Source organism: Saccostrea cucullata, unplaced genomic scaffold (genome assembly GCF_032062105.1).
Source record: "Saccostrea cucullata isolate Sc308-1 unplaced genomic scaffold, CSIRO_AGI_Scuc_v1 ctg2455, whole genome shotgun sequence".
Taxonomy (NCBI): Eukaryota; Metazoa; Mollusca; class Bivalvia; order Ostreida; family Ostreidae; genus Saccostrea; species Saccostrea cuccullata.
The window spans coordinates 27,804-48,755 of NW_026935962.1; the positions used below are offsets into that span (position 1 = coordinate 27,804).

At 31.7% G+C, this 20,952-nt stretch overlaps 1 protein-coding gene across 1 annotated transcript; it reads left to right on the forward strand.

The window, feature by feature from the left end:
* The first annotated feature begins 5,586 nt into the window (after positions 1-5,586).
* On the forward strand, positions 5,587-19,985 carry LOC134244361 (ribonuclease Y-like). The gene is made up of 4 exons (XM_062726641.1): positions 5,587-5,952; positions 8,523-8,892; positions 17,838-17,933; positions 19,740-19,985. Exons 1-4 carry the CDS (start codon positions 5,587-5,589, stop codon positions 19,766-19,768), a joined length of 861 nt encoding a protein of 286 aa, XP_062582625.1. The 3' UTR covers positions 19,769-19,985.
* Positions 19,986-20,952: the final 967 nt, after the last annotated feature.

Consider the following 20,952-nt stretch of genomic DNA (forward strand, 5'->3'; position numbering starts at 1 on the left):
ATAAAATGAAATGCAACAGTCAGTACATAAAACTAACAATAAGGATCAAGCAATCAATTTCTATTTGATTCACGATTGAATAAATTTGTACATAACTTGGTACAAATGCGAATTTTTCTTTTACTCTACAGCTGATATGAGGACTCTGTACCTCTTATTAGTTGACAAGACAATCAAGTCCTATATAATTAAAGCAATGTTATAATTTGACATTATAAAATTGACAAATAAACTTTCTGGTTCAGGTGGTATGAATGGCAGATCAAAGGCAGATCAAAGGAACAGAATAAAGTCATGAACACTATGTAAAACAAAAATGAAAGGACTTTCTATGGATCTAGACAATAATCAAATCTGTACCTACAACTTGCATTGACTGGAGTAAGGTTAGGTGCAGCAAGAAATTTTAAAGTATAGTTGTGCGGAATCAAATGTAAACAATAGCTTTAACAAGGAAGAGAAATCAACCTGCTATGATGATGAACATGGAAGTACAGTGTAGTTAAGTTCAGGGGGAAGTGGTTGAAAATTCACCTTTATAAACTGAATAACTTTCATCTTCTGCATTTTCGATGGTTCAGGCACAGGTTGTTTTGTGCCATTTCTAAATCCTGGTAACTATATATCTGTACCTTTTTTTCAATTTTCAGTCTCTCTCTAATTTTGTCTGTAAAAGTTTATACCTTGCTTTTCTGTAGACTTGTTTTTCACCTGTATGCTTGCATTTAATTTACATGTATTAAATATCCCATTTTAGCCCACCATTACCATAGAGTCCATTGAGAAAAAAAAAGGATTTAAAAAAAAAAAAAGTTATGTTTATATCACAACAAAATAACCTCTTTCAATACTTTACCCCCCTCTGCCTTTGTCACCAAAAAATAAACTACTTACCTCTCTTATTACTTATAGTAGCCCTAGTTAGTACTTGGATAATTACTACTTGGCAAGTTCAGTGACTACTTTACCACTTTAATCTCAATCAGCAATTTTTAGCTATCATTTGTCACCGACATGTATATAATAAATTGGTGACCATATTCACAACTCACTGACCTCTGTCACTACTTGATGACATCTGTTACTACTTGATGACTTCTGTCACTAATTGATGACCTCTCTATGATGAGTAGTTTTGGTATTTACTGACAAAAAGTGATATCACCTATTCGAATTGGTGATATGACCTATTCATTTTCAAAAGGTGATACTAACTATTCGAAAAGGTTATATCACTTTTTCAAATTGGTGATATCACCTATTGGAGATGAATAGATTTGAATTTCTTACAACAATAAATAATAAATGCACCCTATGATATATAGATACCACTGGATCCAAGAAAATTCGGACTTCCCAGTTTTCATCCGTTTTTCAATTTCTATTTAAGTTTACATGATAGATAAATGAAATAAATTAATTTGTGAGCAAAACAAACAACAATTTCTATTGGGGTTGATTAAAATTAAATGCAAAACTGTAATCTACTGTCTTTTAAAATGATGAGTTATAAAACGAAAGTAAAAGTAAATAAGATTTAGGGGCCTATAGTCTTGGGAACTCTTGTTTTCTTATAAATAATTTGAATAGGTGATATCACCTATAAGAATGAGTGATATCACCTATTCAAATAAAATAGCCTTTTCGAATTCAATTTGAATAGGTGATATCACTTATTCGACTAAGTGATATCACCTTTTCGAATAAGTAATATCGCCAATTCAAATTGAATTCACCTATTCAAATTGAAAAGGTGTAATCACCTATTCGAGTAGGTGGTATCACCTATTCGAATAGGTGATATCACCTATTCAATTTGAATAGGTAATATCACTTATTCGACTAAGTGATATCACTTTTTGGAGAGAAATAGGCGATATCACCTATTCGAATTAGTGATATCACCTTTTTGAATAGGTGATATTACCAATTCAAATCAAATAGGTGATATCACCTATTCGAGTAGGTGATATCACTTATTCGAATAGCCAGTGAAATGAAAAAAATTATTGTCAATGTGGTTGGAATTAAAACTAAAGGTCATGTAACCGATGATTGGCATGATACAAGTTCCTCAATAAACAATTATTTTGGCTATCATTAGATATTCTGATGGGCGTGATCTCGTTCGCTAGCGCGAACTCGTCACCGCCCATCAGATATCTAGTGATATCCTATAATTGTTCAATAATTGTAACATAATGTATTATTGCAGGTTGTGAGGATATTATTTATTTGATTGGAACATCAGTAAAGTTCATTTCAACGAGATTAGGCGATCCAGTTTTGGAATCGTCGTGACCTGTACAAAAAAGAGAACCTCGGCTTTTGTACGAAGTTTTTATGTATGTATAAGTCAGTAACAAATGCAAAAAGACATGTTTTTGAGTATTTGAATTGTTTTTTATTATTATTATTTATAATAACATCAAAATGATCCAGTTTTGGAATACTTGCTTTCAGTAGCAGTGATATTGATCGAATGATTCGAATTTGAAACGTGTAGTGATATTTCCTCTTCATACATGTATTTATTGTTTTGAAAAAAAAAAACGTTTTAGCGAAAGAAATTTATCAGCAGCAAACATTTTTTTAAGATAAAGAAATAAAAAGGTACAAAATATTGGTTTTCAAAGGAGGATAGGAAATTTATTAAGAAACTCAGAAGAGTTATCTTTGCAGATACATAAGATAGTCTTTAATTACATTTCTGCAAGTTGCAAGCTTCAAATCAACTCATAATTATGACCTTTGCAGATACTAAATGCATAATATCATGTTGTGCAGGAGGACTTGAATTAATTAATTGTAACTTCAATACATTTCAATGAGATTAGAAGATCCAGTTTTGGAATCGTCCGTTTTTAACAGTTTGATATTGGTGAAATGTAGATTAGTACACTACATGATATAAATGACATTTGAATAATCAAAGTTGAAAGTAGCACTGCAGGATGAAAGTTATCTTGTTAGAAAAGCATAAGACCTGTACAATAAAAGAGAACCCTTGCAACGAAGTTTACATGTATGTATAAGTCAGTAACAAGAAAAAAAAAACATATTCATAATTATTTGGATAGTGTTTCAATTCCTTTTGTTGATTATAACAACTAGATGATCCAGTTTTGGAATATTTACTTCCTGAAGTAATTAAATTGATCACATTGTGATAAAATTATGATGCATGTACAGATGTTTCGCTTCAGAGTTTAAGATGTCAAAGAAACATTTTCAAGCAGAAGATGCAACCAATCAGCATCAAATTTTCTTTTTGAATTAGAGAAATTCAAAACACCAAATTCGGTTTTCAAAGGAGTCTGTGAAATCTTCAAATGAATTCATAATAATGACATTTGCAGATACTTAATGATTTATATCAGGTTGTAAGGACTTGAACTAATTGACTGGAACATCAATAAAGTTCAATTCAACGAGATTAGGAGATCCAGTTTTGGAATCGTCCGTTTATAACAGTTTGATATCAATTGGTGAAATGTAGATTTGTACATTACATGATAAAAATGACATTGAATAAAACCAAAAATCTTAAAGTAGCTATGCAGGATAAAAGTAATCTTTTGAGGAAAAGCATGAGACATGTACAAAAATAGAGAACCTTGTTTTCTTTTTTGTTTTTTTTTTCTTTTTGTACGAAGTTTACATGTGTATGTATAAGTCAGTGACAAACGCAAAAAGACATGTTCTTAAGTATTTGAATTGTTTTTGATTTTTCTAGAATTATTTTTTAAAACAACAACATCATAATATTCCAGTTTTGGAATACTTACTTTTAGTAGTAGTGATATTGATCACATAATGATTCGAATTTGACACGTGTTGTGAAATTTCAACTTCATATTTAATGATTTCAAAGACACATTTTAAGGGAAAGAAATTTATCAGCATCAAATTTTCTTTTTGGGTTATCATACTTGGTAAACATTATTCAGGTCGCCAATGTAGATGTAAATTTATGAAAAATATTGCTGATTTCTGAGAAAAAAAGTTTGTGTTATTTATCCTTAAGGACTGCATACTTTCTCATGTTAGTGGCATAAGAAACTGATAATAAAAAAAAAACGAAGTTATATAAAAAATTAAATTATTTCCAGCTATTGAACTTCAATGCCTCTGCATTTGTTCATTCCCTAATATTCCATAATATAAAATTGTCGTTTATAATTTAAAATGCAAATAATTAAGTGTTTCTTAAAATAAGTTAAGACTAGGCTGTTTGTTTTTATAGACAACTGTCTCCTCTATAAAAACAAAAATCGAAAATGTTCACATCTTGTGATTGATCATCAACAAAATTACTTCGTTCAAAAACTTTCTCTGATGGTACACATGTGTCCTCTGAAGTTGATATTGAATGTTTTAGTTCCTCATTGAAATCATTTATGTAGTCTTTGGAGACCAAGTCTTCAAAAAAAAAAATGTTGGAATCCAATGGGCACGAATTGTTACTTAATTTGCCGAGCTATTTTTATATTCTTATGAAAGAGAATTTATTATAAAACTTCTATATGAGAAGATTGATTGATTGTGTGTTGGTTCCCTCTCGAGAAATTACATGAGAAGAAGAAAACACTTGTAGTGAATACTTAAATGTAGAATGCGAAGATAACAAAAAGCAAATGATCTCAAATAATATATCTATTTCTTATTTGGATGTTTTCCTGACCATAGATACCAACTGACAACTGTAGTGTAAGACAAACGAGATGACTTCTGCTTTTCCATGCATCATCAACATTCCTTATATGTGTAGCAATATTCCGTTATCACCTGCATATGATGTTTTTTTATACTCAAGAGCATGCTCCGAATACCATCAATTCTTAAACCTTGACAGGCTATAGACTGATAAGTTTAGGTACGAGAATTTCAACAACCTTGTATAATTTCGTAAACTTTTGTTACTAAACATACTACTAACATCTAATTGGGTTGTATTTTTGCTGACTTGTTTCATACCCATTGGCAGGCCTTTGCTTTTAAATCGAATATGACTACGGAATGTTAAAGTGGTCTACATACAGGGCTTCCGTTGGATGTGACCAGTCAACAGCTGATGCTTTGTCCCCCCGAAGCACCTGTTCTGACATAACTGGAATTTCCGGGTTTTCAGACTTATGCTATGTTCACAGAATCGTATTTGTAGTATTTATGAGATCGATAGTTGTTCGTTATTTTATGTTTTGTTGTGTATTGAATTTTTCTAATTCTTCCGATACTTAAGCAGTCTCTCCTGCTGTGATCAGCGGACTCAGACCTCATTTCAACAACTGATTAAAATACATCTGTTTTGTTTTTCTTTTTTTGTAGATTGAAATTAAACATGCCAACATTCTTTAGTCTTATTGTATATAACACTTTAAAAACTCCATGTAGGATAGCTGTTTATCCTTTGATAACTTTGAAACAACTCATGAAAAGCTTTATCGATTGAAAAAGTAATTATATAATAACTTTAAAAAAGATAATTAAACAGTTTTCCTAGTGCTTTTGTCGGATGTCTTATAGTTTTCTTATAAATAGTAATGCATACAGACGACAAGAGATTGTCTATAATTCTATGAGGCAATGCATACTAACCTTAGAAATTACAAAAGTCACACGGTAGGGAAAGTGGAAAAAATATCAGAGAAACCATGGCAAACGGAATTGAGGAATCAAGGGGAGAAAATAGCAGCAGATCTAAAAATTGACTTTAATAAGCACCTGCAAAATGCAGAGAAAATTTTATCTGAGAGGGACAAAATGCTCGACAAAAAAGAAAAAAATGCCAAGGAAAAATCAGATTCACTAGATAAAAGAGAGAAGGATCTTAAAGCAAAAGAAAAAGAATTGGCCGAGAAACTTGATATGCTTGAAACAGAAAAAAGAATTTTGGAAGAAGATCGGACAAAACTCGATTGTGAAAAGGAAAAGTGGAAAGCAGAAGAAGAGGTATATTACTTAAAATACTAAATATGTTTCACTGTCAACAATATCTTATAAAATTGAATCTTTAATTTAAGCATAACTTCATTTAAATTTAATGATACTACAGTTATATTTGTGCTTTATTCAAGCGTAGAGCCTAAAATTGACTCGGTTAACTAAGATACTTTCTAAGGTACTTATACTACGTAATAATACGTAATACTAAGGTACTTTCATTAATTCTGAAACATCATCATGGCATTTGAAGTTCGCAACAATTTAGTTTACTATCTTTTCAAATCAATTATGATATGTTAAATTCTTCATTATTACTAGCACCGATTCCATTGCTGATATATTTCACTACAATAAATTCAGTTTAATGAGATCAACAATTACATTGAATCGGACAAAAATTCAACTAATCACAATGAATCGGACAAAAATTCAACTAATCACAATTAGCTGATAAGAACAATTACTACACTTTGATATTAGCCAAAGGCCGAAAAAAGAAAAGATGAATGTAATAGTTTCTTTTTTTTCAATTAGTGCACACAATGATCGAGTTTTTTTTCTTTAATATCATTCTATATAAGCGCCATGAGCGTATTTTTTTTCCATATACACATACAATATTATAACTACACTGTACATAATGACTCTCTTTAATGAACTAATGACTGCTGGCAACAGCTCTTAAATTTAAAGTGAAATCTTTAATGAACTAATGACTGCTGGCAACAGCTCTTAAATCTAAAGTGAAATCCTTTTCAAGTAAATTTTAATTGACATGAATAGTATAGATAACTTGTACGTGCTGATGTAAAAACGTTGTATAATAGAAACCGATTCGGGGGAAGTAGTTTTTGCTCAAACGGTCCGTCCTGTCTGACTGTCCTCAAAAATTGTTCACCCTGTCCATAACTTTTGATTGGTTTGGGCAAAGGCTTTCAAAAGAACAAGGCATGGTTTCAATACAAATCTTGCCCTATGATTTTCTTAAAATGAAACTGAAGTAAAAGATTAGAACTCATGCTTTCTGAATCATTGAAATTCCATGCAGAAAAATCCAAATTATTTTTCTCACACGAATTTCATGTGCATTTTCCCGTATTTTCTTAAAAAGATGCAGAAGACACCAATTTTCAATAGAATTTACTTTAAGATGATATTATCCACAAGCATCGCCCATAAAGATTTTAGATATGTGATTTCTCATTGAATTTTGCACAACTGGCTAAAAAGTGAAGTTAACGACGGCTGTGGACACTGTTTTCTGAGGGAAAATTACCCTTGAAATGGGTCATTTTCAAGCTTTTTCTGTTTCAAGTAGAGAAATGCATCAATTATTGACGTCATATTTCCAGAATGGTACTACTTTATGCCATATTCTTTTAATTATAAAATCGACTAATATTTAATTCAGTTTCAAAACTTTTTTTAAAGCATCAAAATTTGAAGGGACGAGAGAGCTAAAATTATACCTTCTTTAGCTGTGACCCTGGATGTCTATCCACTTTTGTAAAAATTTACCACATATCATGTCAATCAAATAGAAAGCTATTGTTTTTGAATGATTGACAGGCAGTAAATTATTGATCTTGAATCAGGTACAATTTAGGGGCGTTAACGTAAAAAATAATGTTTAACCTTGATCATAACTTTTGAATGATGATGCTAGGGCGATCGAATTTCTCATTTCCTATAAAAAGATCTTTTCCTGAATACAAATATTTTACCTTTTGATCTTGACCTTGGAATTTGACCTTCTTACAAAACAGTAATCTTGGACATGATTTAGATGATTCGAAGGGCTTTTGTATTTAAAAAAAAAAAAGGTGTAGGACCTTCCATTGGGTACCAAATAGTTTAAATTGGCTATTTCACCTTTCTCTTTACTTTAAAAAAATGCTAACGTTGGTTATTCCTTTTGAACGGTTGGTGCCAGGCCTTTCATATTTCGTGGGTGTATTTCTTGACACAAGACCTTCCTTTGTTTCAAAGGATTTTGACATTTACCTTTGAGTTTAACCTTCTTATGAAAAACTCTAACTTTGGCCATAGCTTTAAAACTAGAACTTGATGCAAGAGCTTATATCTCAGGGATATATCTTTATCCAAGACCTTTCTTTGGGTATAAAAACGTTTTAATCTCGAGATCTTGACCATGGACTCTCACTTGCATTTGAAAAACTCTAAATTTCGTTAGGAGTTTTCATATTGGGGTATTCGTGTCTCACAAACACATTTTTTTTCTCTTTGAGAATGTGTTTTGGCGTGCTGTGTATGGTACACCACGTGCATTTTAACTAGAGCTAAGACTGTACGTACGACTCCAATGCATAACTTGATAAAGTTCACAAACATGATCAAAATTGTGATAATGGTAATTCATGATTTCATGGCGAGATTTTTCAAGTGCAACACGTCCGCGTAATTTTTGAACGGCCCTCGTACAAGTGTAGGATCTTAACCCTAGTTTGTATATGGAAATATCCTCACATGTTAACATATTAACACTTTTCTTCTTTGAAGTAAATGAAGAATAATGTAATATTATTTAATTGATTGTCTGTTGTGTCTATTTTAAGGTGTTGTTTACAAAGTACAGGATCAAGGATAATATTCTTAAACTAAAGGTTGGAGAGAAAATGTTTGAAACCTATCAGACGACTGTGATGAAAGATCCAAATTCCATGTTAGCCATCCGTTTCAGTGGACGTCATGATCCTGTTTTAGTTGACGGGGCTCACTTCTTTGATAGAGATCCCAAGTATTTTGAATATATTCTGAACTACCTCAGAGATGGAAGTATAACAGCAGAAATTCTGCCAAAAAATAAAGATGAGCTGTATAAAATTTTGAAGGAGGCAGATTACTATCAGTTGCAGGGTTTGAAAGGGGAGATCGAAAAAATCATTGAACAGAGTAGCAGCAATATAGAAGAAGCAGCCAAGATGAGTATGTTTAGAGACTTATCAATATTTATCAGGGTTCCAGGGTGGAACCGTTGCAAAGTATGACGGAGTAAATCTTATGGGGAGGGATCATTAGGATAGGATGTTTTCAAACAATTATAGATGATAAATTCATGTTCTTTCTTTCTGAAGATGGAATAAAATAAATAATGTTTTAACCTGTAGATCCTTGGCATTAAGTTAGAGATGGATTTTATCCCCTTTTACATTTCCATATTCTCTAAAAATTAGTATGTGTACATTTCAGATTAACATAATAAACATCTTTTCAGTTTGCTAACTTGGTATTCACAAAATGTTTAATAAAGAGCAAGAGCCACAATGGGCCTCATTTGGCCCTGAGAATTTTTTAAAACTTAAAACCGCTCCGTTTATGTTGTAAATACTGTATTTCTCACTTGGAGTCTTGGTGACCACGTATCCTTTAATTGTGATGTAATTTCCCATCTAGTCAATGCATTATTATGTCATTAAATGTGTCATTTTACTTATATCCTGAAAATGACCTAAAGTTGATGCATTTTTCAATATTTCATATAGAGCACAACCTCTGATCCAAAATATGCAAATACATAATGAAAGCTTTGTTTCTGAAGATCAAAAAAACATGTTTTATTCTTTGGATCGTGGGCTGTGCTCATATTTAAATTCTTTGCTGAAGGTAGTCAAATACGCATGTTTTCCGCAAATTTCAAGAACATTGCAATTTCTCAAACCTGTTTTCCAATATGTGGATTCTCAAAACGAAATTTTTTCATAGGAAATGAAAGCACAAAGTGTCTACTTTATTTTGATATATGAAATAGGAAAGAGGGTGATTGTTACGAGGGCTGTTCAGTAAATAGTGTCCTGAACTTATGACATTCGTACATACAGAAATCATGACATTAAACTTGACTTTCTCTCAATATTGAATCTTTAGTGAATTTGTAACAGTGTATGTGACCACTTCTCATCACATACGAGGGGCGTTCAATAAATAATGTCATCAGGGCTCGGAAAGAAACAAAAATCGCTTTTCTATGATTTTGTCTTAATGATTTAACTGAAATATTCTCTTTTAATTAAAAGACATGTCCGTAACATTTTTATTCAATGTCTAATTGTTTTTAGAACACAATTTTGAGTATGACCCTTCGTATACTGGAAAATGGCAGATCCTATGACTGTGCTTGTTTTTTTTCTTTCTGAAAGGTGTTTTCCTAAGTTTGGGAAATGAAACAAATCAAAGATTGAAAGATCTGGCGAATATTGTTGATGTGACAAAACATTAGCTTTCTGTTTACCCCAAAACTCCTTTACTCTTCATGGCCTGTGGGTTTGGACGCTGTCAGGAAGAAATTTAATGTAGTGAATTCCTCATTCTGTTTCCTTCCTCTCATAAACCTTTCAATTTTTTGGCAAATATTTTGCATACTAGACTCCTCCAGAAATTGAACTGCCTCCCTATATATGTATTTGAACAACAAGACCGCTAATATTTAAGAAAATAGCGTATAAAACTGTTTTTGTGTTCTTGCAAATTTTTGCTCTTTTAGGCTTTTGCAGTTTTGTCAAGTACATCTTATTCTAAATTTGTTTTGAGGGTTTAACGCAAAATGGATTCTAGTTTCATGATCTGTTTGAATTTCAGAAAAACGTGGATAAGAACAATTTTTTTTTTAACTAATCGTATTAGATTTTCTACACGCTCTCGTTTTCACTCATATTTATAAATATAGGGTGACATTTGAGTATTAAACTTGTTTACCATCAAATGTTTCTTTAAAACAGTGTGAAGTATCCCCAATATGATGTCTATCAAATTTGCTATGTAACTTAAAGTCAATAAAACATAATCTGTGATAATTTGTTGAATTATCGCTAATATACATTGGTTGTTGTATGTCCTTGTTGACAAGGAGGGTACCCATTTTTGATGACCATTATATAATTTTTGTTAATTGAAATCCACCTGTTCATGTGTGTATGAAACAGACATAAATTGCTGTAAATTTCACATATTTCAGTCAATATATTTTTGGGAAATTAACAAGTTTTACAGCAGCTTTAATGACGCGTTCAATTTTACCCTAATTTACTGATTCTTGACTATGGCACGCCGATTGGTTCAAAAATATTTTCTGCACGACCTTAAACAAAAAATACACGAGCAAGTCAAAACTTACACAAAGTGCGGAAAATACACACAAAGTTATTGAAATTTACACAATCTATGCAAAAACTACACAATCAAGAAAATATATACACGATATAATGAGAAAATTACACAAACGTAAAAACGAAAACTACACAAGTGAGAATACAACATCGACATTATATACGGCGCATCCTCATTGCGCACATTTCATTAATATTCATTAGAGAACAGCTCAGTGTGGCTTGGATGCTTGAAACATTATAAAACTGTGTTAACAATATTCATTCAATCTTTTAAAAAGATTCAGTCTTTCAGAATTACCTTAGACTCTCTAGAATATGCACATTGTGTTTTATGCATTTAAAAATTGACAGGTACACAATATGCATATAAATCAACACCCCTCTATTAAAAACATTCTACACAGTCATGTATAGAAAACATAAAAAGGGGGGTGCATATATATTATTAGTTGCGAGTTTAATTGTTAATTTTTTTTATGTCATTCCTCTATATAGCAATATTTTTTAAAAGTTCGAAACAATGATAATATCATAGTAAAGGTAAATAAATAAAAACAGCGTGAGGTAATACAGGAGAGTTTACAACAAATGAAACTCATTTTCCTCCACCACCCACTGTGTGTACTATGGTAATAATTAAGGTTGTGGAGGCGTGACCTTTTCATATCGAGAGATTCCTGGCTCCCTGCTGGTCCTGGAATGAAAGACACATGTACGCTAATCGATTTATAGTACTTTGACACATCAATAATATCTTTTGATTGAAGGTTACTAGCAATTCATTCAGAGATTTTTAAGCAATGTTGCTGCCATCTGGGTTGTGGAATTTGCCCGATACATTTTTAGAAGTAAACAGTAAAAAAAAAAACGAGCAAATAATTAATTGCGCAACTTTAATTTTAATATTAAACGAATCCATCATTTTAAAATTACACTGTATACAGTGTTTTACTTATGTGAATTTCTGTTTTTATAGTGTAGATTATTTTGAATAGGTAAAATGCATATAAAGGAGTTAAACAATTTAAAATTATATTATGCTGATACACATTTAGTATCGCTTTTTAAAGTGAGGAGGGGGGGGGGGGCAAATAATACCTAAACATTCTAATTAACAAGCAGAAAAAAGGTAAAGCGTCTAATCTCGAAAATCCTATTTCGTTGAGGTAGTGATCGAGGCACCTTCAATTCCAATCCAGCAACAAAAAGGGGGCTTTTTAGTTGAAATTTTACAATGCATGGAAGTAGGTTCTGTTTGCAAAAAAATAACGACAACAAAAAAAACGAGGGGGGGGGGGGGGGGGGGGGGGGCAGGTCCCTTCTGATGCTACATGCCTGAAATATATTTTTAAGAATTTAAGGGTACGATGTTCTGGGATTTGTCTGCGCTCGACTTAACAATAGTTAAAAATTGGGGGTTGGGGTCAACCGGCATGTAAAGGAAAATTTACTATAGCAAAATCTATACTCGAAACTCGAAAATGAGGGGGGGGGGGCATGGGGGGGGGGGTCTACGGGCCAGATTGACGATTAATTTCGTTTCATAATAATACAAGTATAATCATGTTCTTTTTTTCATAATGGCATTTACATGTATTGTGGTAAAAAAAAAAAGTAATCTTACTAGTGTTTGGAAAATAATTTTAAAAATCGTGAAGTCGAATTGGAAATGTAAACAGAATTGTTGTCTTGGAAAATAGTTGCCACACATAGAGCTCCATAAAGAACATAAATTATCTGCATTTTTCAAGAGTGATAAAACGCGTTCTATGACATTGCTGTATCCATTCTAATTTTTTTATTGGTTCCTATTCGTAACAATGTACTCATAGATGTACTTAGTAAATCATAATGTTTTAAAAGTAACAAAACACAAGAGCGCATGTACATAAAGCACATAGAGAATATATATATTCTCCTTTTATCTGGTCCTTTTTATTAAAATGAAAACATTTATCATGCAATCGTCTTTCCGAAGGAGGGTAACGCTTACAATTAAGAAATGTCTTGTTTTTATTGAGTAGCTTATAACTGAAAATATGAGATTTCATGGAAGGAATTCACAACAAAGTATGCTAAAGATCTCCAACCAAAACTGATATCCTGATATTTTATAAGTATGAATGCATGTGTTATTGTGTTATTAGAGTAAAATATTTTTTATGTTTGACGTTAGATCTAAATACATGCTCGTACATCTAAATTAATACCAAATTTTTTAAGTTAAAAAAAATATATCCAATAAAATGAATAAAGGAATATATAACTTCCTATTCCGAGTGGTAAAGAAAATAAAATAGGTATAAATGAAGAGTACCAAAATTAATTCTACAGCTTAATGATTATAATCAGCAATAATTCTGCCAATTTCATGAATAATTAACTTTATTAATCGTTTGATTATGCAAGTGTTCATTTTATATTTATACAAGTAATTTCCGTTAAAGTTGTATCTATAAATTGGAAATTTTTAAAAGATATAGAGAGTTTATTTAAATAATAAAAAAAAATAATAATAATAATTCTAACAATTTTTTTAAGAGAATCAAGATCCTAGTCAGCCGCACTGTTTATCGTTTGGTACTTTTAGTTCGGAATCGAGAGCATCATATGCAATGTTGTTGTTGTTGTTTTTTTTTTTTACCTCGCATTATACGATTCCTTCTTGTCACAATTTTTGTCATTAAATAATACCTCCATATATTAGTTAGGATCTCGATCAATACAAGAAAAACATATTATTTGAAAAACTTTGAAGTATTCTCACACAAACGATGAATATTCTATGTGCATAATAATGATATGCGCAGCTGTATGCGCAGTAAAATTGTTGTGTAATTTTTAGTTTCCTCTGCTCGTGCAATTTTTGATTTTTTGTTTGTGCATATTAAACCCCTAAATCGTGTAAAAAATTTCGGATTCGTGTATTTTTCGTTATGTTTGTGTTAAAATCTTTCACACTATGTGCAATTTTTACCTATACGTGCATTTTTATTTTACTCGTGTAAATTTTTTATCTAGCTCGTGTATAAAATCTTGATCGTTGTGCAGAAAATAATTTTGAACCAATCGGCGTGCCATACTTGACCATTCATTTTTAACGCAGTGTCTCGAGTAGCTCTTGTTTTCCAGCTTCCCACAATGAAATTATGCGATGAAAAGTGGTCACATAAACTGTTATCAATTCATTAAAGATTAAATTATTAGAAAAAGTCAAGCTTAATGTCATATGATTTCTATGTTGTATGTCATGGAGCTGATGACATTATTTATTGAACGCCCCTCGTAGTTTCATCGTGAGAAGTTGGGAAACAAGGGCTATTCGAGACATGGCATTATAAATGAATGGTAAAGAATCAGTAAACTACAGTGAAAATAAAAGCTTCATTAAAGCTGCTGTAAAACTTGTTAAAATCCCAAAGAAATATTCACTGAAATATGTGACATTTACAGCAACCAATACCTGTTTTATAGACAAACGAGCAGGTGGATTTCAATAATAAAAAATTTTATTATACCTCATTATAAATATTCTGAAGAACGCGTTATCTGATTAGTTCTAAGTTATCACGTGATCGGGCCGTAAAACTTCATATTTCCCGGCCGTCGACACGCTTTTCATCATATTCCATCTCTTCGGAACACCTAGTGTATTAACCCGCAATGTAGTTCTTGTTCGTTGAACGAAAACTCCCGAGAGAAGTAGACGTCACAATAGCCTAGTTTACGTTACAAAACTTATGATAATGTGTTGAACAAAGGGTTTTATATAGTAACTTAAAAATTGTTACTAAAAATTAATAACGTAAAAATTGAAAATGAATTTGAGAGAGGTGCCGAATTTGAAAGTTTATGTTTATTTCAAGGGTTTTGCTTGTTTCGGTATAATAAACAATTTATTGCATGAATGTTCGGAAAACATGAAGACGTATTCAGCCAAGAAATATCATATTCTTCTCGGGCGAAGCCCTCGGGGAATATGATTTTTCTTGGCTGAATAAGTCTTCATATTTCCCTCACTATCATGCAATAAATGTGTAATATAATGGGCATAAAAAATGGGTACCGTCCTTGCCAACAAAAATTATAACAACTTATGTACTGTTCGCCAAATTTCAACAAATAATATTTGATGATGTATGATTGACTTTAAGACACATAGAAAATTTGATAGATATCATATCGGGAGTAGTTTACACTGTTTTTAAGAAACGTTTGACGGTAAAAAAAAAAAAAAGCTTGGTACTCAAAGGTCACACTATATTTTGAAAAATGAGTGAAAACGACAGCGTGTACGACAGTCTTTTCACAATTATTGATTAATGATTATCAAATATCAGTAATTGTAGTTATCCACGTTTGTTTTATATTCAAACAGATAATGGAACTTGAATCTATTGCTTAAAACCCTCAAAACAAAATTTATCATAAGATATACTCCAGTACTTGAAAACAGCGAAGGTCTGACAAGAGCAAAGGTATGCAAGAGCAGAAAGGTTTATGTGCAATTTTCTTAAATATTAGTGGTATCGTTGTTCAAATTCGTATTCGGGGAGACAGTTTAATTTCTGGAGGAGTCTAGAAAGCAATTTTTTTTGCAAAAAATCGAAAGGTTTATTAGAGGAAGGACCCAAAATCAGGAATCCACTACAATGAACTTCTTCATGACAGCGTCCAAACCCGCATGCCCAGAAGAGTAAAGGGGTTTTCGGGATAAACAGAAAGTTAATGTTTTTTCACATTAACAATTTTCGCCAGATCTTTGACCTTTTGACTTGTTTCTACTTCCAAATTTGAAAGTAACACCTTTCAGAAGGAAGAAACAAGTCCAGGAAATCATTTTATTATATACCTAATGTGTATCATTATCTGTTGAATTTACGTTATCACGTGACGTCGTGATTCGATTTTTCGGATCACCAACATGTTGTTTTCTGAATCCATATCACTACTCTCTGAAACTGATGACGTAGTACGCAAAAATATGACGTTATTTTTCTTGCGCGTTAAAAAGTCCCTTGTAATTATGCTTTGTTTTATGAATAAATGTTATGCAATTGATCTCTAAAGTTTTCTTTTGCTATATTTTGCTAGTTATGAGGGGGTATATAATAAATTTATTATTATAACAGTAACTTGATCCGAAGAGCCGTATCATGTCTCGTTGTCAGGCGCGGATCATCAGATGAAACTCGACGCTTCGCGTCTCGTTAGATCTGATGATCTGCGCCTGTCAACTCGACGTGATACGACCCTTCGGATCAAGTTACTGTTATAATAATATATATGGATCTGCCATTTTCCAGTATACTAAGGGTCATACCCAAAAAATGAGTTCTAAAAACAATCAGAAATTGGATAAAAAATGTTACGGACATGTGTTTTGATTAAAAGAGATAAATAAATAAAATCATGGAGACTAAATCATTGAAAACTTCTTTTGCTTCTTTCTGAGCACCGAGGACATTACTAGTATTTATTGAACAGCCCTCGTAATTAATTGATATAAGTACAGAGCCATTTTCTGCATAAGATGGCTCTTGCTCTTTGCATAATTAATATAAGATTACATCTGGTTGTTTTACAACATCAACATAATGATTAAAGTTCAGAATCTATAATTTCGAAAATAAGCTCTATAATTAATATGTAAAAAAGAAACTGCACCATAGAAACCGGTACCAAAAATTGTTTGTGATTCCCTGTGCGGGTAAGTGTTCGAAAACGTCCGTCGGACACTGTTTATAGAAATCTCAACAAAACCAAAAGAGTGCACATTATAATGCATATGAGGTATAATGCGTTTCTATATAAATGAGGTATTAAAAGTTTAAGTTCAATATTAAACTATAACAAGGTTCGTCATGGTCGCTGTATTGAATTCTTCGATTCACTCACTTAAAGTCGATTTTTGTCTTCAATGTGTTAAAAATAAATGGATGGATATGTAGTCGTTCTCATCATGTACGTACATGTACACGTACTTATTATAACTGGGCAAAGTCGCTGTCCTAAAAAGTGTTAATGAAATTACAGGGATAACAATTTTATTAAATAAATATAGCCTTTTGATGAGGTCGATCCATAGATATATCGACTTCACAGAAAGGCATATTGTGCGAGCTCGATATGCTTTTCTAAGAAGTCGATATACATGTATCTACATGTATAAATTGACCTCGTCAAAGTGCTACATTTGATATATTATTTTAACGGGCATTGACAGAATAAAATTTGGAAGAAGCCAAATTATTTTTTCTCTTTTCTTTTTTAATACTTAGAGACTACAGATCAAAATTAATTTAATTGTGCTCTTTAATTTAATTCTTTTTCCTTTATATTAATAGAGTATTACAGAGAAATGAATCATTTAAAAGCTACATTTGTTTTATGTATTTTATTGATTTTTGAAAAACATTATGTTTCTACATAAAGTAGATCCTTATTCTAGACACTGCTACGTTTTACCAATTACTGTATTAGTAAGAGAACATCAGAATTATAATTAGTAGTTTAAGTTTTATTCTTCAAAAACATTAAGTCATACACTGCATTAGCTCTTGCTAACAGAAAATTATTCCCATTTTAGAAACATCAAATCGATATGCATATCATAACTTATAAGTATTTTCACAAGTCTTTATGCTGTTATATAATTGATCATGTGATCAAGTTTGAGCCAATCAGAGAGCTTGGAAGAAATGAGAAAAATATATTCCAACTTATACTTGTTCTTTCTATACCGAATTTGGTTATCTTGTCTAGCTATGGGAAGGGATACAATGACTAGAGAAATGAGGAGAATAGCTCAGGACACCATGAGAACATACAGTGCAGAGATGAGACCGGATGAACAGAAAGGTACGTGTACACTTTAAATTTACAGTTGAAGTTGAGATCAAGTAATAATATTAATCGTGGAATACTATGAAGTTTAACCAGTATAGAAGTTTGTGTTATTACTTATCTTTTTGTAGCCAGTGAGGTCGTTAAAGAATGTCGGATGTCAAAACATATGTGTCAGATCAAACAGTAAAATAGGAGGTGCCCAATGGCAATATGTAATAAATATTCTGTGAAAGTTTCATCAAATTTCATTCGGTGGTATGAGAGGAGTTGCGGACAAGAGATGGGTACCCCAAAGCGTAACAGACAGACGGACGGATACCGATTACTATATATATACCCTCGCGCTTTTTAAGCGTGGGTTAATGATAGGTTTATAATTTTTCAACTTCTTCACTTTTGTTTACATAAAGAAAAGTGGTAGCATCGCAATATGAGTGAAATATTATCGAGGGGAACGTAAAACATTTCACAAACAGAGAAAACCCCATTTGCTGCCAAAATGACAGCTTTCTAAAAGTTGTATTTAGATTAGAGTAACTGGAATTTAATTACTAGTTTTCAGGTGGTAATCCAACTAACACGCATACCTCCCTTCTATGGAGGAAGTTCTTCAAAATTATATAGCAGCAGCGAAGGAGGAATTTAATGAGTTCTTTGGAACAATATATATTCATGTTCGATAGTGTCAAACTTTTACACTAATACATGGTTAAATAAATGGTTTCTAATTAAGCCTTTATTAAACAGTTCTAATAGATGTAATAAGAATAAATTAACCCACCAACAACATGTATTGTACGTTATAACTCTTCACATGTCCCTATGCTAAAAAAAGTCTTTAGAGACATTAAATACAATAAATACTAATAAAACAAATGGGATGGGACACTAAGAAAGGGGTGAGAGAGGCCCTGTGGAGTTTGATTTAAAATTTCATTGCAAAAGCTTTAAATCTTCTTGAAATATCTCCAGGACACGAAAGTTCCATGCACAGACAGAATGTAAAAATTTACCTTTAACTTTTACCTTTTGACCTCCTAATTAATATAGGGGTCTTCCATAGGCCAAAGGGAGTTGTTATGTAAAATTTCATTTCAAAAGCTCAAAGGGTTCTTGAGATATCGCGCGGAAACGAAAGTGTTATTACAGAGAGAATTTTTTATGAATTTTTTGGCCTTTGACCTTTTGACCTCAAAATCAATAGGGTTCTTCTTTGAGTCATAGGAAGTTGCTAGTATGTTGATTGTTTTCCACTGAGTTGATAAGTGAGAGTTATTCACAAGACCGCCACATTGTAAGTCATCATTCCCAAGCCTGGGGATCATAAAAGTTAGACGAGCTCACTTTTGATCTCAGTCTCACTTTTCCTCTATATATTCCTTTGGTAAAAGTGAGACTGAGATCAAAAGTGAGCTTGTCTAAGTTTTATGGCCCTCTGGCCAGATCCCTTTATTATTTAACCAAGTTCATTTTGTTATACTGGATACTGAGGTAAAGTTAAGTATATTTTTCTTATGAATATACATTTTTCAAAGCCTGTATTAATTGATCATAATTTTAAAATTGTAAATATTTTGCCCCATATATATTTTTTGCATCCATGTTTAAAATGTGTTGCTCAAAGAGGAAAATTCACTACTTTGTCCTACAAGTTAACTTCCAGACAAAATATGTCATAAGAAAACGGTCAAAAGCATCAGATGCATAAAAGTCATTTTTTCAAATTGGAAATCTTTAGAGAAGTAAACCAAGATTTCTTGTAACCGAGGTCTTTATAACCTTGGTAAATGTAGTTATACTTTTTTTCTAATATTACAGGTAAAAGAAACAAGACGGGAGCAAATTAACCCTTTAACCCTCAGAGACTCATATGGACGCACTGTCACCATCACAGATAATAAACTGTTGGCGTTTTGTAAATAAATGAGATACAACAAAACAATTGATATTTTCTTAAACTATAGAGAAGGGACTGAACATTTTGCCACACAAAGTTTTTCTATGAGATATTAAGATATTATCGTTAACTTGAAGTGAATATTGAATATCCTACCTGGTAGTTGAAAAAAATGCGCACAAATGACTGATTTTGTGCTATCTTCTGTTTGCTATATCTACTGGATTATAGTTTTAATTTTTTTTCATTTATACACAAGATTGCCACTTTTCCTAAGTATTAAGAATAAAATTAAGATTTGTGACAGTGCAAGGATGTGTCAATCAAACCCGCAAAAAAATTTGAAGTTTTAATAACTTTTGAATTAAGGTAAGTCACTCCTCAAATTTCTTATATCAAGGATTTTTTGAGAAGTATATTTTGGATAAGTACTCATAAAGTGTGACTCAAAATCGCAGAGAAAATAGATGGTCAGTGTGCATCGTACTGATGTATGGTACATTTAAGTTGACCTATTTGCACTTAAATTTTAACTCCTTAGTTTATTACTTTTATACAATTATCTCTTATTATAGGTTTGCAGCTGTAACCATGGCAATAAATTTATTCTTACTTTACATAAAATAGTTTGAATAATATTTATCATTGATCAAATCTGCAAATTAATGCGCGTAAATAATTATGTGACCTTTATGCACTTAAATATAACCTATTTTGGGTATTAGAAAAGTAAAAAAGCAATATGATATTTTCTTATATCAAGCTTTGTATGATTTAAGTGCTGATCAGTCATAAGCATCGAGAAGTTTAAAATAATGAAAGAAAAAGTTGGGGTCAGTGATGTTAATTTTGAAATATTGGATAAAATATGTGATTTTCAGGCAAAAAATGGTGTAAAATTTATCTTGACTTCTTTGATATATCTCATGTTTTTTGCAAAGTTTGTTGAAGGAAGATCTAAAACTTATTCTAAAAATTTAGATTAAGACCTATATCAAATATTCCTATCAATATCATAACGGAAAATATTCTCCGAGTAAAAGTATGTGAGGCTAAAGTTTCAAGACGTTAAATTTAATAAAATGCAGATTTGCAGAAATTTCTGCTAAATATCCTTCCACCACGAAAAATAGT